The sequence below is a fragment of the Chelonoidis abingdonii genome, chromosome 9 (genome assembly GCF_003597395.2).
Source record: "Chelonoidis abingdonii isolate Lonesome George chromosome 9, CheloAbing_2.0, whole genome shotgun sequence".
NCBI classification, from domain to species: Eukaryota; Metazoa; Chordata; order Testudines; family Testudinidae; genus Chelonoidis; species Chelonoidis abingdonii.
The window spans coordinates 72,571,717-72,598,117 of NC_133777.1; the positions used below are offsets into that span (position 1 = coordinate 72,571,717).

The 26,401-nt window shown below is 42.6% G+C and overlaps 1 protein-coding gene across 1 annotated transcript in view; it reads right to left on the bottom strand.

The window, feature by feature from the left end:
* AGBL1 (AGBL carboxypeptidase 1) overlaps positions 1–26,401 on the bottom strand; it is a 377,222-nt gene that overhangs the window by 152,313 nt on the left and 198,508 nt on the right. Inside the window, exons 20-21 of the mRNA XM_032806521.2 lie at positions 17,724–17,855; positions 8,746–8,922 (exon numbers count right to left, since the gene is read on the bottom strand). Of these exons, the coding sequence (XP_032662412.1) occupies positions 8,746–8,922; positions 17,724–17,855 (309 nt within the window). The remainder of the gene's footprint in view (positions 1–8,745; positions 8,923–17,723; positions 17,856–26,401) is intronic.

Sequence of the window (26,401 nt, forward strand, 5' to 3'; positions counted from 1 at the left end):
GGGAAGCATTATCTCCTGCAAATGTAACCAAACTTGTTTGTCTGAGTGACTGGCTGAACAAGACTTAGGACTGAGTGTACTTGTAGACTCTAAAGTTTTACATTGTTTGTTTTTGAGTGCAGAGGTCTTTTTATACATAATTCTACATTTCTAAGTTCAACTTTCATGAAAAAGAGATTGCACTAAAATACTTGTCTGAGGTGAATTGAAAAATACTATTTTTTGTTTTTTACAGCACAAATATTTGTAATAAAAATTAATATAAAGTTTCACTGTACACTTTATATTCTGTGTTGTAATTAAAATCAATCTATTTGAAAATGTAGAAAATGGCAAAAAAATATTTAAATTCATGGTATTCTATTACTGTTTAACTGTGCGATTAATCATGCCACTAATCACAATTCAATTTTTTAATTGCTTGACAGCCCTACTTGCTATAAATACAGGCTTTGGGAGACAAAAGTAAACTGTGATATGAACTGCGGTAGTCACAGACACAGCTGTGTGAACACTGCCAACATTTTCTACAAAATGTGCATTTGAATTTTTAAAGATTTCAAGCCCATTCTCTTAGCATCCATTCCCACAGATACTGAGCAAAGGCATTTAGTTGCATGAACATTGCATTTAGTTGCATGAACATTGCTGAAACAACATTTTTTGGCAAATATTGCAGGACACTGGCAAAAGAGGATTTCAAATAAATAAATCTGGTTTCTGCACCCAGAAGCCTAAAGTAATGTCCATCTTATCAGGGAACAAAAACAAAACCATGTGACCTATTGAAGCAACTCAAATTATGAATACCAAATACCTGTAACAATCAGACCAAGAAATGCTCACAGAAATTATGCAGTGAGTAATTTGAAATAACGGGTACACATTGGGAGCTGCCCACAGGTGACCCACAAAGAAAAAAAAGGCAACATTCACTGAACAAATTATTCGTTATTAATCATTTGGCTAGCTCTGGTAGTAAAAAAGCAGAAAAAAGGAGAATCGTCATGAAAGAAGTCCCTCTTTGGGGGAAGGGCAGACCTACTCATCATAATGCTCTTCTCACAACTCTGCCACATTCATCAGCATGATACTTTCTTAAAACATTTCAGCTGACACAAGTCACAGAAAAGGCTGGCCAGGCCTCTGATCAGGAAACCCTGGTGCCGGTGCCAGCCGCACAGCAGTGGCAAGGAGCAGCAGGTCCAAACCTGAGTGTTCGGGGGTGGCCAGTGCTCCTCCTCTTTGCCACAGCCACAAGGCCAGCTCCTGAAGCAGACCAGCGAAAGCTCAGGTTGCTCCTCCTCACCATGAACTGGGTCCTAGGCATGTGCCACAGTTGCCTATGCCTTAATTCAGCCCTGCCAATGGTTGCCATCTGTAACTTCGGAAGACTCCCAGGGTTTAACTGAGGTCTGCTGAGCTTCCCAGTTGCTTTTACTTTTTGCAGATTATTGTAGCCTGATTCTATATTGGCCAGCACCCTGGGTTTTTATTTACAACAGTGCAAAGCGAGGGAAAACCACCACTATTCTGATTCAGGTGCCTTTTACACCCACTTTGCACCAGTGTAAATGACTCCACCCAGTGCAGAGAAGTGGAGAATCAGGATCGGAGTCATTTAAACCCCTTTTTACCCTAAAACGTTCCTCACAGTTCATCCACCATACTTGGCTTCATGACTTCACCCAGTGAGCTGAGCAACTAACATTATTATAGTGAAAGACTGCAATGGAAATGTTGGGTCTTTGATGGATCTTAGTTTTGACAGCGAGCTTTTGAAGGATTGTCGACAAAGTCTCGAGCACTTGTCTGTTATCACTCTGCCTGATACTGCTATCCTTGTACCCATAGTCATCCGGGAAGTGGTGGTTATTCCCTCTTCCACTCAAGTCTGATGAGAAAATCAGGACTGTTCAATTTCTCCAAGTTAGAAGCATTAGATTAGGCAACAAAAACTGTTTCCCTCTCCACTCCCAAAGGCTCTCTTTAAAGAATGATCTATATCACCAGTAAAATCCACTTCAAAGGGCACTGTCAAGGTATCTGTAACCATTTTACAACTCATTTGTGTTACTCCTTGTTGTTTATAATAAGCCCTTTGTAGCATGAGGCTAAAATCTATTTCCTTACTGATTTATTTCCTCCATCATGTACACATGCCGGGCGAAATTCTGTACCATGATACTGAAAGCACAGTGCGGTACAGAATGGTAAGCCAAGGTGTAGCATGGGATGGAGCTGAAAAATACAGGGCAGTATACGAATTGAACAGTGGTATGATACAGTAGGGTACTGAATAATATAATGCAGAATAGGTGCAGAGAAGGGCTACTAGCATGATCAAAGGAATGGAGAACATACCTGATGAGAGCAGACTAAAGGGTCTGTAAACACTACAATTGTATGTCAGTACAATTTATGTTGTTCAGGGGTGCGAGCAATGTAAGTTACACAGACCTAAGCGCCAGTGTGGACAGCGCTATGTCGGTGGGAGAGCTTCTCCCGTCTACATAGCTATTGCATCTTACTAAGGTGGTTTTATTATGCCGATGGGAGAACTCTCTCCTGCTGGCAGAGCATCTTCACCAGACATGCTACAGCTGCGCCACTGCACTGTTTCTAGCATAGACTAGCCCTAAGGCTACATCTATGTTGCACATCTCTTATGGAGACATGTAGCATATGAGGATATGTCTTGTGGTGACATGTAGACACTGTGTCCTCACTATGGTATGTAGCTACACATGTCAGTGGAAGCTCTGGCAGGGGGGAGGCAGAGAAGAAAGGCTCAGCAGCGGTCAGCTGCTGGAACCTTTCCTCATTGCATCTGAGAGCTATGTGGAGTTACCAGAGCTTTCCCTACCTCAGGAAAAGACTCCAGCGAGGGGAGGGGGGAGGCTCCAGCAGCTCCCTGGAGCAGGGAAAGACTCCAGCAGCAGGAAGGCAGTGGGACACTGTGCTGATAAAAATAGCAGTGGAGAAGAGGAGGCACTGCTTGGGCATGTAGAGAGCCCTGTAGGGTACATACCCAGGGTTCAAGAGTTTCTTTACTTGTCTAAACAGTGTCTCATTGCTATTTATACCCACGCTTAGGGGTGCACGCAGTATATTCTACATGCTGTCGAAAGGAGCACGCAGTATAGACTTACTTTAAGAGCTTGGCTTGTTTACCCTAGAAAAATGAAGTATCAGAGGGGTAGCCGTGTTAGTCTGAATCTGTAAAAGCAGCAGAGAATCCTGTGGCACTTTATAGACTAACAGACGTTTTGGAGCGTGAGCTTTCGTGGGTGAATACCCCCTTCGTCAGACGCAGGTGCGTCTGATGAAGTGGGTATTCACCCATGAAAGCTCACGCTCCAAAACGTCTGTTAGTCTATAAGGTGCCACAGGATTCTCTGCTGCTTTTTTAGAAAAATGAAGGGTTAGCAGGGATATGGTAGCTCTCTATAAATACACCACAGGGCTGAAAACTAGGGATGCAGAAGAGTTATTTAAGCTAAAGAACAATGCTGGCTCAAGAATGAATGAGCATAAACTGACTATGAGTAAATTTAGGCTGGAAATTAGAAGAAAGTTTCCAAACATCAGAAAAGTGTGATTCTATGACCACTTTCCAATAGAAGTGGGGCAAACAACCTTATTAATTTTAACATGGAGCTTAATAAATTTATGAACATGATTATCTAAGAGCACTGCCTGCAATAGCAGAGGACTGGACACAGTGACCCAGGAAGTCCCTTCCAGTCCTATGTACAGCATGGTATGGAACGGACTAACCCAGTATGGTACAGTACAGTACTAAATATTCTCCAGTATGGTATGGCATGGAACAGAATAGTATGGTATAATAAATTGTGATATGATACTATATGGCATGGTATTGAATAGCCTGGTACTAAATGGTCATGGCAAAGTTATATTATATATAAGGGCAGGAAATAAAACCCAGGAGAAACTTGTGTAAGTATCAAAAGAGAGCTCACTGGAGACTAAATTAGTCAGAATGGGTAAAACTTCTTTAAAAGGTTCCATACAGAATTCATTTTCACACCAACAAAAGATGGTCTTAAACTGAATATCAGAGAGGTTGTTGCAATAAAACCCATGTTGTGGGCTGGAAGAGTGTTTGATTTAGTCCACAAGCTCACCGAACACTCAGCCTTCACAGAGGCAATGAAATTGTGAGCTTCTTCAATTTCCTGATTGTTTTTCTCTTTTGACCATAGGGTTCTAAAGAGGTAGGAGTGGGAGGGACAATTCCCCACTGAAATCCATTACTCCTTTTTTTAGCAACACTTCACGACAGAGACACAGTTCCTGTAAGACTCCATCAGGCAATCTAGATGAAATGAGAATGAGTTGGGGTTTGGCTTTTTCTTCATCTTCCTTAGGTTGAATAAAATCTCAGATAAGATCAATAGTTTCTTTGGTTTTATGTTTCTCTTCCTTAAGGGCGACTGGCTTATTGTTTTTCCATTGATCATAGAGACAGAGAGATTCAACAGAGATAAACCATCTTTTATATTTCCAGCCTTTTGAAGTCAAATGACTTTTAAATGAGGTAGGGGTCACTCTTGATTCTTATTAGAATATCACAAGTGCCAAACACCTTTCTTATTTTTGACACAATGAACCATTTCTAAAATGAGGGGTTGTAAATTTCAATGCAAGCCAGGCAACATTCCCTGAAAACTCTTTCTGGCTGGACTCAGCAGTACCAGGAAGTACTGGGTTTTATTTTAATTCAGCCCTCCTCCACACTGATGTCATAGGACACACCTACCACTGACATGCAGCTTAGGGCAGCTTTTTTTAATGGCATCTAGCAGGGCTTTTTTGTTTTTGCCCAATCCTTTATTAACTCCCTAGTAGCTCTCTATGTAACTACACAAACTAAGTTAGTGGGCACAGTGGGCAAAGGGACTAGTTGCATGAACAAGGAGAGCAGAATGTGTTGCCCTATTGTTTGCAACAGGGAAGGAAGAATGAGTTATTTGTTAGATGGGGAGACCGGCAGCCAAAAAGTTACTGATATGGCCACATGCAAGTGTCTTCAGTCGTTGGAGCCTCAGTTTCCATCTTGGTAAAATGGGGTGGGGGAAGACTTAGTTGCTGTTTGTAAAGTGCATTAAGCAGCTACATAAGTAAAAGTATTTAAAAAAAAATTAAAGGGCCTGTTTGTCCAGGTGAGTTTATAGATATAATTGTAGGGAGTTGCTGTCGTATGGTTTAAAAAACAGATTCTAATTATAATCAAATGTGGGCGCAAAACTGCAGATACTGTTAACTGAGAGCAGAGGTCACAGGATGAAGAGATCTAACTGACAGATTACACCTGCAAATCAGGTACCTCTCTAAATTGTGTCATTTTCATACATGGGAGCTGGAGGGTCCAAAACTGCAGCCCCAGAACCAGTATCAGAATTGCGGCCTCTTGAAAAATGTGGCCCTATAAAAACGATTTATACCCAAGAGCTTCAGGACTATCAGATTCTAATGAGAGAGAGTTTTGGTGGGTGGGACTCGGGTATTACATGGAACTATGCAATGGAATCTTTGGCTTACCATCTTGAGAATATTCTTCTAGGAACCCAAATCCAAAAGAACAAAAACAAGTAGTACCCTAGTTAAATAGAAGGGGAAATCTCCTATTCCTAAATAGAAGGGGAAATCTCCTATTGATATCAGTTATTTGAAGGTAATAGCTTATGATCTTTTATGCAGCTCCAAAATAAATGTCAGTGTAAGAAATGATACATCATTTCAATTCTAACCAATCAGGCACTTAGTGTACTGGGAGAGAAATGATTGGAACTACTTTAAAGCTGCCTTAACCTGAGAAACTGCAAAAATATTTATATTCGTATGATGGAAGGAAGAAATGCCCCCGTGGGCATATTAAAGAGTCCTCTGTCTTTGGGATAAACGGTAATGATAAACAAAAAATGGAAAGATGACCTTAGAATAATAATCATGATCCAGCTGGGACTGAGCTTTCCAACATACAGAAATCATTTGCAATATGTTCAGAACGGAAATTTCTATCCTGCTTTATAGCTCATAGACTTCCTTATGGGTCACAAAAAACGTGGATTTGATTCCCTCTCCTGCAACAGGCACCCACAGGTAAAATTACTCTGATTCCCCTGCTCGCTGCCTACAGTTCTGCTTAGTTGCTCAGTGATGAATGTGAGGACGATGTGAAAAAAAAAAAGAGGGAAAAATAGAGATGCATTTCATATACTTCAAAGAATGGTAGAAGAAAGCCCAGGTCCTGCCACATGGAGTATTTCTGTGTATCCCTTAAGACCTCCAAAATAGAGAAGAGACATTGAGAAAACAAAAGAAATGCACTGAAACTATACAGGACTTTTCACATCACTGTTCTACCACCTCAAGTTGTGATCATATCGGACCTCAAACTAAGCAGTGTTGGGTCAAGGACCACCTAGGTGATACAGCTGATGCGCATAGTGATTCAGTGGATAATGATCCTGAGTCTGATACTCCAGCACGGTGCTAGGGCGCACTGTATTGCTAGAGGTATTTGGGTGAAATCCAGGCCCCACTGAAATCAATAGGAGTTTTGGCGTCCTGGAGTCAGGATTCCAACCACTGTCTTTCTGGATAAGATGTAGGACGAAAATTCTGCTCTTTGGTGCTTATTAAAAATCCATTAGCTCTTTTCTCAGGAGAAGGAGGTATCAGTTGTGCTGCTCTGGCCAATCTGGGTAATTATATTCTCTTTCCTAAAATTCTCTCTGCAATTATTTCTTCACTTCCTGCCCTGCACATTTATATGTTTACATACTGGTAAAGCAGCTGCTGAGTTCCTCCTGGCTACACTTAACTGGAGGGCAAAGTGATTAGTGTATAAGATTTGCAAAATCCTTGAGATCCTTTGCTCAGAGAGTAATTTGCAATGTATTACTATAAATAAATTAATTAGTAATTATCTTGAAGGACCTTTAGGACCTCTAATTGCTTTATTAAATAGTCTGCGTATAGGGGCGCTGACCCCCTCCGACAGAAATGGGTTGAAACATGGCAGCCATTCTGCCCTAGCAACATTCCCTATTTGTTTTGGGAGAGGAAGAATTCACCATCTGACACCGAACGGAGAGCTCAGATCAGCAGAGTATAATTAATGGGGTTAATAACCTTAGCCTTGTTAAAAATGCCATAAGATTTTTAACAGCCACAAGTAGTCAGAGCATGTGTGTCTCATTCAAAACACATAGCACCTCCAACACGAGTACCCCCTTCATGCTGTTTGGGACTACAGTCAGTATTGACTTAGAAAGAAAAGTCTCCCTACTGAATCAGTAACACTACTTCCTCCGGTATAGCACTCCTTTGAGCCCCATGTTGCGAGATTAGAGCAAAACAGGTTCAGAGAGAAGAGCACCCCTGACTGACCCAACCCCACCACTTCCTGCCAGACCTTCAGCAAGCTGCAGTTTTCTTGAGGTATCCCAGAGGAAATATCTTTATAAGACCAAGCCCTGGGTATTCACATGGGCCTGACATGATCAGGAGAAGTTCACTACAGCGTGTCTAATGCTAAACAAAAGTCTCCATGTGTGTCAAGAACACGTCTGGTGTTCTAATTTGCATAGCTGTAAGATGAAAGAGCATTCTGGGTAATGCTATTTAATAGTGGATGCTGGATGTCTGTGCTCTAGAAACAAACTCAAAGGTTGCACATTTTGCTTTGAAGGCAGAGAGTTTCTTCAGCAAGTACAAAGAGTCATTACAGACTGTGGCAGGGAAAACAGTTGGTGCTCCCTGAGTTAGGGAGGCTCACAGTAAACTAAAACAATCAGCCCATCAGCTTCCCTTGACAGAGCCCACTGTCTCAGGGTCTTTTATTTAGACGACACCTGCAGGGTGTAAGCACAGAGCAAGCAGCTGAGTATACATTTCTCTCTCTAGCTGGGGGTGTCATTAATAATATAGTTGAGAAATTCTCATGATTTATATGATGGCTTTATTTCCCACTGGTTTGGTAGGAATCCCTTGCCAACAATAAGATTATAATACATAGCACAGAGATGTCAAATCATTCCAATCACATCATGCTAACCACTGGCGCCACAGTGCCTGATTCAGAACTCCATTACACCAGTCTCATGCCACGAATGGAGTTATGCAGGCTTACAACTGCTGGAAATGGAGCTTCCTATCAGGTCACAAAGTTTAATAAGGAGAGGCAGCATACATCTCTCTGGAACACCTGATTGCCCTTAATATAGCTTCTGTAGGACAGAACAGATTTGGTTTAGTTAAATTAGAACCAAGGAAACATTTATTGTGTGAAAGGAGAACCAGGCCCACTTACAGCAGTTTTATACCACTGTAACTCCACAGCCTTCACGGAACAAGTCCTGATTTACACTAGGGTAAATGCGAAGAATCAGGCCTTGTCTCCTTCACTGTTGAATGAGGCTGCAAAATAGGAGACACACTATGACTATTGTATCACTGTAGACAGCAGACTGAGGTCTGATGGGATTACTATAGTACAAACTTGGAGGCAATTCTACTCTCAGGAACAGTGGCAACAAATTACAGCAAAATGTTTCAGAGTTCATTCCACTGAAGGGCTCAGGAAAGCAAAGGCTCCTGAGGAGTAAAACAGTACCCCACCATTACATAACTGCTCATCCCTGCACTGCATGTCTAAGTGAGCTCCATAAGAGAAGAGAGGATAAGAATGGGCTCCCAGACATAGGTACTCACCTTGTAGAGCCCATGGCTGCAGCCACAGTAGGTGTTCTCCATCGTGTAGCTCCTCAACACACCAATCTCCCGCCACACTACTACCCGTGCTGTCGATTCACGTGACTTCTCCACCAGGAAGCTACAGCTGCTCATCACAAATGCAGGTGCCACTTTATCCAGGATTTTTGGGAGGGTCTGCAAAAAAAGAATCAAACAAGAATAAAAACATGAATTAGATAGAGAGTGATGTTGCACTCTATTTGATTTTATGAAAGTATGCTGATGAGTGTGAACATAATGTAACTAAAATATGCTTCATGCAGAAGGTTTCTTATAAGGTATCGTTACAAAGCTTATCATCTACTGAGTGTGGTCATCCCTATTTGTATAAAAGTAGCATGGTTGTATCAGAAACTAGAAATATGAAATAACTCTGAGGGCCTACTGTAATTAAGCAAAGTGGGGGCCATTAATGGTGGTTTGAAATCTTGATGGCTCCCATCAATCAGGACAATTGACTGTAGATGGCTCTGTTTTACTTGTAAGTCTTCTTGTATACATGTATGCTGGCAAGTGGGTAATGAAGTCTTACAGTGACATGTGATCATGTCACCTGAACTGGAATCCATCTTTAACCTGGTGCTTTTCCACTGAGAAGAAGAGAGTGGGAAACCAGAGAGGGACAAAGGATTCCCGCCTTATGCAAAAGATATATAAGTGGGTGAAACAGAAAAAAGGGGGTGGCAATCATGAGAAATCCCCTAGCTACCACCTCAGCTGGAGCAAGGAATGTATCGGGGAAAAGATTGTGCCCAGACTTGGAAAGTGTCCAGTCTGTGAAAGAAACTTACTGAAACATCTCTGAGGGTGAGATTTTATCTGTATTTAGGTTTTATTACTTTACGAGGCTTAGACTTGTGTGTTATTTTATTCTGCTTGGTAGTTCACTTTGTTCTGTCTGCTATTACTTGGAACCACTTAAATCCTACTTTCTGTATTTAATAAAATCACTTTTTACTTATTAATTAACCCAGAGTATGTATTACTATCTGGGAGGGGAGCAAACAGCTGTGCATATCTCTATCAGTATTCTAGAGGGTGAACAATATATGAATGGATTTAATTGGGGTTTGGACCCCATTGGGAGTTGGGCATCCGAGTGTTAAAGACAGGTACACTTCTTAAGTTGCTTTCAATTAAGTCTGTAGCTTTGGGGCATGTGGTTCAGACCCTGGTTCTGTGTTGGAGCAGACTGGTGTATCTGGCTCAACAAGACAGGGTGCTGGAGTCCCAAGCTGGCAGGGAAAGCAGAGGCAGAAGTAGTCTCATCTGAGTGTTAAAGACAGGAACACTTCTTAACCTGCTTTCAATTAACCCTACAGCTGTTAGGAGACGTGGTTCAGACCTGGGTCTGGGTTTCAGCAGGCTAGCGGGTCAGGCTCAAATCAGGCAGGGCGCTGAAGTCCCAAGCTGGGAAGGTAGGGAAAGCTGAGGCAGAAGTAGTCTTGGCACATCAGCTGGCAGCCCCAAGCGGGTTTCTGTGATCCAACCCATCACAGAGAGCTACATAGTTATTATTTACAGAGCACCAGTAGATCTGAGCAAAATTCAGAATTTCCATCCCTTGGGAAATTCCAAAATTTAATTGTTTGTCTTTGTCTCAAATGGGGAACAAAAATTGAAATACTGAATTTGAAGATTTTCGACTGAAATGAAACATTTTGACAGTCATGGATCAAAAGGCTAAGTTTCTGTTTCTTGAACAGACCTGAAATACTTCATCTGATAGCTTGATGTGCCAGGCTCCCCTCTGAGTCACGTTCCTTGGATGGCTACATCTCCCATGATGCACCATGTAACTTGGCTACAGGAGAGTGTGTTGCATCATGAGAAATATAATTCTTCAGGGATTCCAGCCCATAGGAGAAAATGGGGGCCTGAACTACAGATCCCATGAAGTAATGTGCCATAAAAACATACATGTAATGGGTTCATTGACTTCAATGAGAGTTGCACTTGGCTAGAACTGGACCTTTGGATATGTATTCATTTCCTCTCCCTGCCCAAAATAAAGAGCGTTGGACCATCAAATTAGAAATTATAGACCAAATTCTATGCTAATGTAAATGAGTGCCATTTACACCAGGAGTGTATTTGGCTCATACAATATTAAAATAAAGGGCACATTTTCTTTGCCTGTATAACTGTCACCACCTTAAACCGTTGAATTGAACAGATTCCTACAGTGGCTCTCTCCATTGATGCCATTTACTTTTCATTGTGTTCAGTTTGGGTTGTGAAATCTTATCAGTCCATTTCACCTTCTGTTTAGAAATCAGTTTTACTGTCCAATTCTGAACTATTATAGCTCAGTCTTATTGGGCTTGGGTTCACAACACTGAGTAGGGGAATATTTGGCTTAACTGGAATTGGAAAAAAAAAAAAAAAAAAGACATTAGGTTTTCTAAAACATGTTTAGAGAAACTATAAACTTTTGGCCTAACTATTTGGATTACATCTTCGTTAACATTACATCTGTACATACAACCATCACCACCACCAACCACAGATCCAGACCCAGGCTCACAGACCCAGGCTCTGAGACTCGCTGCCATGGGATTCTGCTTGCCGTGTAGACACACCCATGAGTGCTGTTTGCCATGCAGCAATGTCACAAGTAATCCGGGTTTCAGAAGGGTAGCTGTGTTAATCTGTATCAGCAAAAACAACCCGGAGTCCTTGTGGCACCTTAGAGACTAACAAATTTATTTGGGCATAAGCTTTCATGGGCTAAACCACACCACATTAGATGCACAGAGTGGAAAATACAGTAGGGAGATATAAATACACAGCATATGGAAAGATGGGTGTTGCCTTACCAAGTGGCAGGGGGAGGCTGGCAGTGCTAAAAAGCCAATTCAATTAAGGTGGAAGTGGGCCACTCTCAACAGTTGACAAGAAGGGAGGAAAAATCATTTTTGTAGTGCTAATGAGTTCAGTGTAATCAAGGTGGTCCATTTCAAACAAATAGTTGACAAGAAGGTGTGAGTATCAGCAGGGGGAAATTAGTTGTTGTAGTGACCTATCCTCTCCCAATCTTTATTCAGGCCTAATTTGATGGTGTCCAGGTTGCAAATTAATCCCAGTTCTGCAGTTTCTTATTGGAGTCTGTTTTGGAAGTTTTTTTTTGAAGAATTGCCACTTTTAAGCCTGTTATTGAGTGTCCAGTGAGACTGAAGTATTCCCCTACTGGTTTTTGAATGTTATAATTCTTGATGTCAGATTTGTGTCCATTTATTCTTTTGCATAGAGACTGTCCAGTTTGGCCAATGTACGTGGCAGAGGGGCATTGCTGGCACATGATGGCATATATCACATTGGTAGATGTGCAGGTGAACGAGCCCCTAATGGTGTGGCTGATATGGTTAGGTCCTATTATTATGTCCCTTGAATAGATATGCGGACAGAGTTGTCACCGGGGTTTGTTGCAGAGTTTGGTTTCTGGGTTAGTGATTTTGTTTGTGTGGTGTGTAGTTGCTGGTGAGTATTTGCTTAGGTTGGAGGGCTGTCTGTAAGCGAGGACTAGCCTGTCTCCCAAGGTCTGTGAGAGTGAGTGATCATCCTTCAAGATAGGTTGTAGATTCTTGATGATGTGCTGGAGAGGTTTTAGCTGGGGGCTGTAGGTGACGGCTAGTGGCATTCTGTTACTTTCTTTGTTGGGCCTGTCCTGTAGTAGGTGACTTCTGGGTACCCTTCTAGCTCTGTCAATCTGTTTCTTCACTTCACCAGGTGGGTACTGTATTTCAGGAATGCTTGACAGAGATCCTGTATGTGTTTGTCTTTTCTCTGAGGGATTGGAGCAAATGCAGTTGCATTTTAGAGCTTATGATGTGTTCTGGATGAAAGCAGGAGGCATGCAGGTAATTACAATGGTCAGTAGGTTTCCAGTATAGGGTGGTGTTTATGTGACCATCACTTATTTGCACTGTAATGTCTAGGAAGTGGATCTCTTGTGTAGACTGATCCAGACTAAGATTGAAGATGGGGTGAAAATTATTGAAATCCTGGTGGAATTCTTCAAGGGCCTCCTTCCCATGGGTCCAGATGATGAAGATGTCATCAATGTAGCGCAAGTAGAGTAGGGACGTTAGGGGATGAGAGCAGAGGAAGCTTTGTTCTAAGTCAGCCATCAAATCAATGCTCAGTCCCACTACCCACTAGCTTCTCTACATAAGAGCCAGGCAAGATTTTTTCAGACAACAGTAAATTTGCCAAAAAACACCTTTTTCAAGGCATCCAACCTATCAGCTAATAGTTTCAGGTGAAAAAAACCCTGAAAACAAAAATGTTGGAAATGTCAAAATAATTCATGTTATTTCTAAATGAACCATTTCTACGTTTCATTTTGAATTGCCATTCAACACTGTTCATTTGACCCAAATGAACTTTTCATTTTCTTGTTTTGTTGAGAAATTAAAAAACTTTAGTTTCCTTTTGAAGTACACAGAATTTATTGATTCGGTTACAGAACCAAAAAAAATCAAGGATTTGCTCGGGTCCACATACCGATCCTAGTGTGGATATAAGTCTAGCTTTCTAGAATTCTAGAAGGGGAATCCAGTGTTGGGGAACATTTAGATTTACTTTTCCGTGAAGCCTTAAGTGAATTAGGCATCCAAATTCCACTGGCTTTTAATGGGATTTGGGCACCCAACTCTCTTATTCTGCTTTGAAAAGCCAAACCTCACTGTCTTATCCTGCAGCCACATGCCAATATCTCTGATTTAGCAGAATAACTTCCTGTATGATACCATCTCAGGGACTTATGAACACCTACCATCTGGGGAATAGACATGCAGGCTGTGGACTGAAGAATGCCTCTGCAGCACGTTCTTGGATGGCAGCAGAGGCTTGCTCTGGACTGATTAATTGCAGATTCCAGACACACTCTGGATGCCTGAAGGTGAGGTTTGAATTCTGCTTGTATATCTGTTGATTCTTCCCAGCCTTCTCCAGCTTCTGAAATCCAGATGGAACCCAGCTTCAAGAGTTGTGCTGACTATGAGCACTCTCTCTCCTCCACTTGTGAAACAGGGAGATTTGGCTAAGGTTGGTCTCGCAAGGAGTGCTGGAGCCAGAGGTGAAAGTAAGCCGGTACAGGCCACTACAGCGTACACAGCCAATACACAGCCGACCGTACCAGCAGCGGGCAGGTTCCCCAGGCCAACAATTTAAAAGGGCTCCGGGCTGCCAGAGCCCCGCTGCCGGAGCCATGGGGTAGTGGCAGCCAAGAGCCCTGGGGCTCTGGCAACAATTTAAATGGCCGAGGGCTCCTAGCCGTGGCCAGAGCCCCTTGCCTTTTAAATCACTGCCAAAGCCTCGGTGCTCCTGGCTGCTGCTACCATTACCATAGGCTCTGGCGCCAATTTAAAGGGCCCAGGGCTCCGGCTGCAGTAGCGACAGTAGGAGCCCTGGCCCTTTAAATCACTGTCAGATCCCTGGGGCTCCCAGCCGCCGCTGCTACCCCAGGGCTCCTGCAGCAATTAAAAGAACCCAGGGAAGTTGGCCCCCAGGGTAGCAGCAATGGCCAGGAGCCCTTAGGTTCCGGCGGTGATTTAAAGGGCCTGGGAATTTCAAGAGTCCACCCCCCCCCAGTACCCCCATACCTTGCTCAAGACCCCATTCCTGCATACCAGTAAGTCCCTTAAGTTACTTTCACTCCTCGATGGAGCACTTTCCTCCTGGGAAAGTATACTCCTTGGACGATGCCTGAAGATGAATGAGGAAGATGTGGTAATCTAAAGAAAGGGAGGGAGTTGCAGATTGTCTTGGAGAGGTGCAAGTCATACAACAGTGTAGAGCTATACAAGAACATTTTAACCTCGTCTGTGCCAGATCTCACTAATCTGTGCCTCTTAAATCAGTTTAGGACTACATCTTGGGTTTTGTAAAAATTAATTTTTAAAACTATAATTAGAGATAATTTCATCTCAGATGGGGAAAACAGACACAGGCTGGTGAAGTACTTGCCTAAAGTGACAGAAATCCAGCAGCGTTGGGAATAGAACCCATTAGATCTGTATACCAGTCTCCTATTTTAACCACTAGACAACTCTCCTTCCCTAATACAAACAGAATTATTTTCAAGACACTTAAAAAGTTTAATTGAAAATGGGGGATTTTTAACTATTACTCATTCCCTGTAACTGTCAGAAACTATAAACCAACAGCCAGATGCTGGTGCCTGAGAGCCAGACAGCGAGGCTAACTAAACAGAGCAAAAATAATTTAGTCTAGTTTCATTTTCTAACAGGAATGAAGTAGAAATGGGAAACAAATGGTCTCTTAAAGAGAGTAGGAGTTTCCAATGGGTTCTTGTCAAGGTGGTTTTCCCCACTTTGAACTTTAGAGTACAAAAAGTGGGGACCTGCATGAACACTTCTAAGCTTGATTACTAGCTTATATCTGGTAAAGCTGCCACCAGCCAGAATTTAGTGTCTGGCACACTTTCTGTTCCCCCAAAACCTTCCCTGGGGAACCCAGACCCAAACCCCTTGAGTCTTAAAACAAGGAGAAATTAACCATCCCCCTCTTTTTCCCCCCAGACTTTCCCCTCCTTGGGTTGCCTTGAGAGGCTTCACACAGATCCAAACTCCATGGATCTTAAAACAAAGAGGAATTAACCATCTCTCCTCCTTTCCCCCCACCAATTCCCGGTGAGTTCAGACCCAATCCCTTGGATCTTAAAACAAGGAAAAATCAATCAGGTTCTTAAAAAGAAAGCTTTTAATTAAAGAAAGAAAAGATAAAAATTATCTCTAAAATCAGGATGGAAAATCCTTTACAGGGTACTCAGATTCATATAGACCAGAGGGACCCCCCCACACCCAGACTCAGATTCAAAGTTACAGCAAACAGAGGTAGAAATCCTTCCAGCAAAAGAACCATTTACAAGTTGAGAAAACAAACATAAGACTAATCCACCTTGCCTGACTATTACTCACAATTTTGAAACATGAGAGACTGATTCAGAAAGATTTGGAGAGCCTGGAATGATGTCCCGTCCCTCTCAGTCCCGAGAGCGAACAACCAACAAAACAAAAAGCACAAACAAAGACTTCCCTCCACCAAGATTTGAAAGTATCTTGTCCCCCATTGGTCCTCTGGTCAGGTCTCAGCCAGGTTTACTGAGCTTCTTAACCCTTTACAGGTAAAAGGAACATTAACCCTTAACCATCTGTTTATGACAGTTCTATTTTAAGAATCCTGTCACAGGAAAAACACTGAAGAAAACTGTAATATTATCGAATCAGACTTATTGGGACACCGCAAGTACCAAGTCCAGCACACACAGGCAGGACTGAACATCCTGCTAAAACCCCAGGTCACAACAACAAAACAACATATAAGACAACAACTTAATACTATGATAAAGCTATAGCACCATCTACTCATGGAAGTGCTTTCTACATAAACATTATATTATTTAAAAAAAACAGGGTCAAATAAGTTCAATGCTACATTACTCCAGTTTGACACCTGTGTAACTCCATGGTTTCAATGAAGCCATGCTGGGGTAAAACTGAAGTAGCATAGTGGTGAATCAGGCTCTTGATTTTTATTTTGACATGGTGCTTTTAACAATAAGGCAATTGAATTCAACATGGCAACATGACCTGTGGCCTTTTACCGTTATTATATGGTACATAAAGGGTTATATGAATGATGTTATGCATACGTGTGGTTTACTCACACAAAAAAAGGTAGTTGCCCAGGTAGGAAACTATTTGTGGCCACTGATTAGGGGGCATGTTCATTCAGATGATACTTCTGCTAATATTCGGTTCCTCTAGATTTTAGAGATGGGTACAGCCTCCCAGGACTGCATTCCAGTCTCTGGACTCTGGGGAAGTTCAGACTCAGCTCCAAAAACTTTGTAGATTGAGCCCATTCCTAATCATAGAAATGTAAGACTGGAAGGGACCTCAGGTGATCACCTCTTGCAGCCCCCTGCACTGTGATGGCACCAGGGACACCTAGACTAGCCCTGACAGGTGTTTATCCAACCTGTTTTGAAAAACCTGTAATGATGGTGATTCCACAGCCTCCCTCGGAAGCCTATTCCAGACCTTAACTATCCTTATAGTTAGAAAGATTTTCCTAATATCTAACCTAAAATCTCTCTTGCTGCAGATTAAACATGATTTCTTGCCCTACTTTCAGTAGACATGGAGAGCAATCTAGCACCATCCTCTTTATAACAGCCCTTAACATATTTGAAGACTGTTATTAGGTCTCTCCTTGGTCTTTTTTCCAAGACTAAATATGCCCAGGTTTTTTAACCTCTCCTCAGAGATCAGATTTATCATTTTTGTTGCTTTCCTCTGGACTCTCCAATTTGTCATGCCCACAGCTGGACACAGTACTCCACCTGAGGCCTCATCAGTGCTGAAGACAGCAGGACAATTCCCTCTTGCGTCTTACATACAACACTCCTGTTAATACACCCCAGAATGATATTGGCCTTTTTTGCAACTGCAGCACATAGTTGACTCCTATTCAATTTGTGATCGCTATAACCCTCAGACCTTTTTCGGCAGTGCTACTCCTCAGCTATGCAGCCAGTTTTTTTCCATTCTTTAGCTATGCATTTGATTTTTATTTCTTACTTTGCACCTGTCTTTATTACATTTCACCTTGTTGATTTCAGATCATTTTCCAACATCATTTTGAATTCAAAATCCTGACCCCAAATTTCTAGCAACCATTCCCAGTTTGATGTCATCTTCAAATTATATAAGCATACTCTCCCCTCCATTATTCAAGTCATTCATGAAAATACTAACTCATACCAGACGTCGGCCAGACCCTTGTGGGATCCCACTAGATATCAATGGTTTGCTGTCAAACTATAACAACTCTGAGTACGGTCTTAAGAATGAATTGTGTGTGTGTATGTGTGCACAGTATGTGTGTACTGTAATGTGAAGTCTCACCCTGTAGCCAACATCTTCTGTGACAACTGCTGTGTTGACGGTGCAGCCTGCTTGCCACAAGGTTTCCTTGATGCTGCAGCCATAGAGGAACACGTTCTTCTTCTGGGAGTGGCCATGATAGTCGCAGAATACCTGGAGATCAGAAAAAGGAACAACATTGACCATAAAACAGGAAGGATTCTAGCCCTTTAAATGGCAATGTGCAACAGTAGTGGGTTGACCAATTGCTAAAAAAACACCCATTTTTCAGAACTTCTCAGAGGCTCTCAAGCTATGGGGCATGCCCATCATGAACGCCAAACCCTGTTGATCAATTGTGATCAGACCTCCCAGGCTTTACCAGTCCACCTGATCCTGGAGGATTCAGAGAAGAGGGGGATGTTTTGTTGCTCTATTTGAAACACAAAGAACTGTGTCCCACCCACTGCCATCCGTGGCAGTTCAGGATCCTACATGCATCTTATGATTCAATCGAAGGGAAGTTTGTCAAATTCCTTTTACTTCTAAACTTCAGTATTATCCTCTTGAGATCTAAAACCTGCACCCTACCAGGCAATCAATCTTCATTTCTTTAAGTTTGAAATCTGTACTATATAATTTGCAGAAAAACATATCCATGCTATTACACTAGCAGTTATTGCATATTGTTATGACATTGTATATATCCCCCTAAAGCAAAGCACAATATGTGCCCTATTTTACATAGTCTAATCAATCAGTCTAATCCATCTCTTTAGCATCAGTCTTCGGGTAGCTAGGCGTTAAGCATATTCCCACTTTCAGTGGAATTTTAAATTGCCTTTGTAAGCACATATCAAGTCCTCTACAAATGAAAATCAGGGTTTATTGACCTACGAAGTAAATATTGACCCAGGCCTTGCAGAATAATCAATCTTGATGCTCGGCGAGATATGCATTACTGTTATACATATTCTCCATGTCTTCATCAGAAATACTGGAAAATCCAATGAGGAAAGGAATTTCAAAAGAAGAGCAATTGTTCTTTTTAAGCCAACATTCTAAATTGTCAGAAGAAGATAGTGCTCCAGCAAAGTTTTATTCACTTTTGATAAGCCAACTGGAAGGCAAAGAGGAGCACCCAGATACCACTAGAAAAGAAACTTTAGAATAGATAGGCAGACAGACAGAAGCAGGAAGATGGAGGAAGAAATAAGCAGTGGATGCAATCACAGTGGGTGATGTTTTGCCATCACCCAGTATATTTATCTACCTGATCATTTATTTACCTTTGGCCCTTTAGAGACAATTAAATTTTACTGAATTTAACCGCAGCCATTCAGGATGCAATTATTTGCACACGAGGTTCTGTCAGCTATGCTAGCCAGTCCAGCTTCAATTTCTCACATCTGCTTCTCTCACGAGCATCTCCGCACTTCCTCCCATGCATGATAAAAACTCTACATCAAACTTCATAAACTCACCACCTCATCCTCTTTCAATCTCTACTTAACACCAAATTCTGCCACAAAGCTTACAGGTTGCTACCTCCAGCACTGATTAGTTAAGCATTAAGCTGCAACTTCTGATTTCCATGTAAACTATCTACCTAACCCTCACCAACATCGTTGTTTCATCCAGTTGCTGCCTCCTGTTTAACACCTAGATTGTAAGCTTTCTGGGGCACAGACTGTCTTTGATACATGTCTGTACAGCACCTATCTTAATAGGCCCGCCATCCTTGATTAGGATTGCTTGGCTCTACTGGAATGGATTATTACTATTATTATCGGTTGGTTCTGTTTCATAACCATGTCTGTCTGAGCGGCAGGGGGTAGATTTTTCCAGTGCAAGTTCCCAGTGTAGACAAGCCCTAAAAAAGTAGGCATGTCCTGGACAAAGGGTGACCAGACAGCAAGTGTGAAAAATCAGGACAAGGGGTGGGGGGTATAGGAGCCTATATAAGAAAAAGGCCCCAAAATCGGGGCTGTCCGAATAAAATTGGGACACCTGGTCACCCTACCTGGACATGTGAATCTAGAAGCATATTCTCAGATCCATAATGAAATAGCAATAGTGCTGACACCTGGTGCACACAGGTACAATAGCAGGGAATTAAGTAAAAGGATCATTCCCCCAGTTTATAATGCGGATATGCATGGAACAACCGAGCTCACTACTATCAGGGTGGAAGTAGTTGTGTGCCTACTGTTATGTCTCATCATAGGTATGTTTTCAGCCAGTGAGGAGCCAGGATTTAACAATATGGCAAACAAAGACAAAATGTTAATACCTACCCCCCATTAGAGTTTTATGCAGCTGTCCCTGCTATGTCAACCAGGCCACCAAACCCACACCACCCAGTAGTGCTGCTGATCCCATCACCCTCAACCAGACCTCCAATACTTCCTTCTTCCAGCATCCAGCACTAGACGACTTTGTTACTATTTCTCATAAAGTGGTGTCCAGGGGACCGAGTCATTACTAAATTCCATTGTACTAAACTATAGGGAGACATGGAACTACTCATATGTTTAAGGGCTTTGCTGCATCAGGGCCAGAGTATTCAGCACCTCGCAGGATTGAGCCTTATGGCAACATGCAGCCTACAAAGAGCAGGCAATGAGGATACAAATAAAGCATGCAATATTTACACACAGTATGACTGGGATTTTCAAAGGAGCCTAGTTCAGTAGGAGTTGGGGACCTAATTCTCATAGGCCCCTGAATGGGGGCCCTCCCCCTAGCAGTCTGGTGCAGCACTTGCTATTGCATCTCTGCCTCAGTTTCTGAGAGAGGGGATTTTAATAAGTCCAGTGAGGCTTGTATATTGAACAGTATCCCTTCAGGGGTCTAGTCTACTCTACTCCGAAAGCAGAACATCACACAAAGAGTCCGTATCTCTCTGTAATTGGATGGAGAAGTGGCTGAGTCAGCCTTAGTGTGTCAACCCCAGTTATGCCCAAGGTCCCTTACCAGCAAGGCCTTCATGAGCCAGGACACTCTTCTGGAGCCAGGGACTTCTTGTGACTAGCTGGGGAAGGGTGTCTCCTCTTGGGCCAAAGTCCCCACAGAGACCAAATCATGACAATCCTTCCTCAAGACAGCATTTCATTTCTGTTATTCCTAAGGCTTCTGCTGTTGCCTGGTGAATTCTTTCCTGGGAGTCCGGTTTCTCTGATTCTCAGCATTCATAGTCCCTGCCTTCTGGAATTGCTCCTACCCGGGAGCATTCTTCCTTGGTTTCCTTTGCTGGTGAACCCTTCACCACCTTCCCCCTGAGAAGCCTTTACCATAGGAACCTTCTCTTCCTGCATCTTGGGAATTATTCTCTCCCCTAGCAGTCTCTGTTCCCCTAGAAGACACCCCAGGATCAGCTTCCTTTTGTCTTGGCCAGGTGCTTCCCTGCCTAATTAACTGCCTCTCAGTAACTCAATGAGTTGACCAATCCCAGGTGAACCTGGGATTGCCTTATTCTCCTTTGTGAAGCCTGTCAGAGGCAGGCCCCTAGCCCCGTCAAAGGGCCAGCTACCCTCTGACAGCCCTTTAAAATAGCCCAGCCTTGCACACATTGGGGGTGGTGGGTTAATATGTAAATATGCATGAACCACACCCTGCTGCCCTCAACCAGCCCCTAATTATCTGGCTAATTAAATGTAGTGTCCCAGGTAACAACTTACATGGGTGGTCTGTTAGCCAAAGCTTGCTCATGTCCTGTCCATTCACTGATTCTGCTGCCTACAGAATTTCATTGCTTGCACCTACGCTCGCCTGTCCTCAGAGTGTTGTGCCCTTATTCCTGACACATGGAGATCAGCTTGCTTCCCAGCAGTGAGTCCACTGCATTATTTACATCATTCTCACTAGATGATGAAGGCAAGGGGAGGATTGTGAGCACCGTGAAATCAGATGCAGATCCACAAACAGCAGCATTTCCAATTAAACAAACCCAGTTTTGCACAGACCCTGGACGCACAGCCCGCTCAGATTGATCATATATTTTGCAGAGCTATATGTAACCCATGCACTGTGAAGTAACTCCATCTGCAATGTTTTCAATTACCCTAAAACGGCCCTATCCAAATGGCTGCATTTACTACTTCCTTTAATAACAGAGAGACACTTTTCCAGCTAGTTTTTCATCTAAGCTATCAGCAACGTTCAGTCATAGTTTAGGTTAACCACAGATACTATGTGGAATTTATTCCTATGAATATTAAAGAGGATTTTATAGTTTCCATCCTATTTTGAGGCAGAACTCCAAGCTCAATTGGATATCAATTACCTGCATATTACTAACGTGCAAAAGGCACGTACATTATCTGCTTAAAATATTATTTTACATATTAGAAAGCACTGAGGGATATGGAGCTAGTCAGACAACAACATTGCCTGAGTGGTGCTAGCCCTATAATTTTGCTTCTAGAGAATCCCATAGATGAATCCTAATTGATAGGGCTGAAATGAGCCTGCTAGGTGATCCACTCCCACCCACCTGCATCAGTGCAAGATTATCATCTATACTGATTGCTGTGGGACTGTCAGCAGTATCTGCCCACAGAGCCTTATCCCCTTTAGCTGCCATTAGCTTCCAGTGGCAGCAGGGTCAGTATCACTGTAACTATTTATGGGCAGTTCCATTTGAAAGTTGTACAGAAGGCATTGAAAACTTGTTTTCATTTTGATTAAACTCACTTCGTTGTGTGATTTCAATGGGTTTTTTTTCCCGCTGTGGCAAACTCAGGACGATTAGCTACCAGGAGAGGAGTAGTAAGTAGTCTCAGAAGGCTTAACCATGGAGGAATAAGGTTCACCTGGTGGGGGGAGCTGTTGCTGCTTGTCAGTGTGTAGGGGGCAGCTGAACTCTGAAACTCTTCTTGCAAGGCAGATTGCATCCTCCCCAGAAGAAGAGGAAAACAGAGCAAGGGGCTGACTGAGAAGGGATCAGCCAGACCCTGTGTGACTGGGAAGGGCTTTTGCTTTGCCCAAGCCTGTGTCTCCAAGGCTAAGAAGGACTGAGCTAGCAGAGGAGAGACAGGTACTTTGCCACACTGCCTATGTTCCTGTGACTTTATAACATTTCCCTATCACCCCCTGATGGTCCCACCTTTTCTATCACAGGGGTGTCCTTCTTGGTTCAGCCAACATAGAAGCCAGGTGCTGGACTCTGTAGCCTGATAGCAGAGCTCTAACTGAGGCATCTAAGAGTGGACAGAGAATGAACCTGGGATTATGAGGCAACCAGCCTCTGCTCTAGCTAGAACAGTGTAACTCATACCACACAATCAGACTCCAAAATGTGTCATCCTTCTCACCCCCCAAGGAATTATTCAAATCCAAGGTAAGAATTGGCAGCATACTCACTTTTGCCAACTCTCACACTTTTATCACAAGTCTCACCATATTTTTATTATGACCCTGGCTGCCAGAGTCAAGCTATTCCCTGCAACTCTCAGCTTTCATTAAAAAGAGAGAGAGAAAATTTCTAGCCCTCGTGGCCCCACAGAAAATCTTGAAAATGTGACACCAGAGGCAAATAAAAAGGCAGTTCCTAAATATTATCATGGCTGGGGGAGCCTGACTCATCGCACTTGGGTTGGCAAGGCTCAATCAATTTCAGGCAGAGCCCAGCGGCTTCAAAGAATGATAAAGGCTCAGATTGTGGCTTTAAGACATTTGGTGGTAGGAGCCATGAAGCAGCAGAGCTAGAAGGAGAGGGAAGAATTATGTCTTACTCCTCTGTAATTCCTTCTGGGGCTCAGAAAGGAGCCAAAGCACTGCAGTATCTCTGCCTCCTGCCAACCCCTTCTCACAGCCCTACCTTCATCCCAGTCCGCCCACCCTGGGCACTCTCCCATTCAGGTCTCTGGCAGTAGGCTCATAGGGAGAGTCAGGTGACAGCACAGTACAGCTGGGCAGAATACAGAAACCAAGTTTCACGATGGCTTTTTTCAAAAGGGGCCAATTCTTTGTTGTTCTTCAAAACTTTTCCACAGGGAAAACTTATCCAATTTTTTGGTAAACATTTTCAAAGGTTGGAATTTTCAAAGTGATTTTTTTTCTATCTCCCAAGTTTTGATTTTGAAACCCCCCTGCCTTGTGATTAAAAGACCAATGAAAATTGATTTTTTTTTAGAGGAAAATTAAAACCAAAAATGTTAAATAAGCAATTTTGTCAAAAAATGAAAAATATTGAGAAAATCGAAAAGACACAAGTGGGTGAGGTAATAGCTTTTATTGGACCAACTTCTGTTGGGGGAAGGGACAAGCTTTTGAACACCATGAAGCATTTCTTCAGGTCTGGGGAAGGTAATCAGAGCGTGTGAGCTAAATACAAGTTGGGACAGATTGTTAGGCAAAAGGGGTTCTGATATGCTGTAGGAGAAAATAAAGTGGGCTACTGAGGGTTTGCCAGCAGCAGAGTGTGTCACAAATTGTTGTAATGAGCCATAAAACCAGTGCTTCTCTTTAGTCCATGGTTTTTAGTGTCTAGCATTATTAAGTTCCCAAATTCATCTTTTGAAGGTGTGCAGATTCCATAGAAGAGAAGAACTGAGCGGTCAGATATAGAGCAATTGCTTTGTAAAAGTGTTCATCCAATCTGTCCCAACTTGTATTTAGCTCTGACACTCTGCTTTCTTTCCCCAGACCTGAAGAAGAGCTCTGTGAAGCTCGGAAGCTTATCCCTTCCACTGACGGAAGTTGGTCCAATAAAATATATTACCTAGCCTACCTTCTCTCTCCTCTATCCTGGGAGCAACATGGCTACACTGACACTGCAAACAACAAGAGAAAATCAAAAACATTTTCACAAAAAGATCATTTTTCATTTATATAGTTGAATCATGTTGAGTAGCTCTATAGCTGAGCTCCTTCAGGGTAGTGTGAGGCCTTGCACGGAGCACGCTGAGACAACGATGCTGTGATGCCAGAGTGGTGTTTACTGCTCAGACTCCAGTGCCATTTGTTATTATTTCTAAGCCCCAGCTGAGACCAGAACCACATTAGACCAACACACAGTAAGAGACAATCCCAGCCCTGAGGTGCTTACTCTCTAAAGAGCAAGACAGGCACAGAGCAGGAGAAAGGAAGTACTATTATCTCCAGAGAGATTACGGGCCAGATTTTTAAAGGTCTTTAAGCCCTAACTCCCATTGAAAACACTAGGAGTTAGGTGCTGATATATTTTTAAAATCTGGCCCTATATGACTTGTCAAGGTCACACACTGTTTCTGTAGCAGAGATAGGAACTGAACTCCAGTGCTGGTCTTCTACTTTAGCCATAAAACCATCCTTCCTCTGAAACGACACATGGTGAGTGTTGAGCCTGTGGGCTCTTGGAGGCTAATATGAGGAGTCAGGGCCTGCCCTAGAAGAAGCCCATCTGACCTTGTCAAACAGTATAGATGAAGGGGCTGGTTTAGTAGTGTGAGTCCCAGGTTTTCAATACCTAGATTTTTTGGTTGAACCCCCTCTGGAGTTGACTCAATCCTAAATCAAATTAGAAAGGGGTCTTTCACATGAGACTTAAATGCCAACATCCTATCCCCACCGCATGGACATTAAAATCCAGAGGGACTTTTCCTTAGAGATGGTGTTTGCCTTGGCTTCCTTGTTACATATTTGTCCTTCCATCTGTTTGCCAATCTCCTCTTGAGAAGGGGTTGCATTCCAATGGGACTTGTGTGTTTATAGGTTCTGAAATGCTTTGAGATTCTTTGGGACTGAAGGTTCTAATCACTTAAAATACAAAATACTGTAGTAAGTTCATGCTAAGCTTGGATGCCACAGCTGTCCGAATACAAGGGGCCACTCGAACTTTATAGTGACAGAATGGATACAGTGAAGATCCTGTTGCTTCAAAACCACAGGACCATGCCACTGAGCTAACGTAAATTGCTGTTAGTAATAGATGGCTTTTGACACACAGCTGAGTTATTCTAATTCCACACAGTAGAGAGCAAAGAAGACACGCATCAGGCTACTCTTTATTCTAATGTGATTCCCCTAGCGGAAGAAGGAAGAGAAAGACTCAGTCGCATACTGTTTTCTACTGGAAAAGCAGTTGCCAATTAAACTGGCCTGGTCTGAAAGGCTATTAGCTTTAAAGCTCTGTCCCTTTCTCCTTCAAGATGTCATGCCCTGCTTTGAAAAAACTGCTCACAGATCACCAGCACAAATGAGACCAAATCGCTCCATAGAAATCATTTGGCCATCAGTTAACTTGACTCCATAGCTTACTTTCAGAGCAGGGAAAGGGATTTTTGAATGTATGTAAACTAAAATCAATGTGCTCTTCAAAGACAGAGAAAAATCAGTTTACCAACAGCCTGTCATACTTCAGGCCGAGAGCAAGAGAGAAGATGGAATCAATAGCCTCTCCTAACTCAAGAATACTAACAGCTTGCAGTGCATATAGGTGCAACCTCAGGATCCAGATACCACATTGATGGGCAAGGGATAAAAACACAGATTAAAGAGAAGAAGAAAGGATAGATAGATAAAAATATATTTGAATAAGATTGGGAATGAGAATGAAAAAGTAGATTAGATTAGATTAGGATAGCTCATGCAACGCCACACCACCGAAAATGATTACGAGCTAACTCAAAAGTGAGCTTCTAGGGCCTGGGTGTCCTTCAACTCTCCCAGGTGTCAAAGTCTCCAGCTGCTGAGCTCCAGCACTCTGGCCTATGTTGGAAAGCCAGGGAGTTTCATTG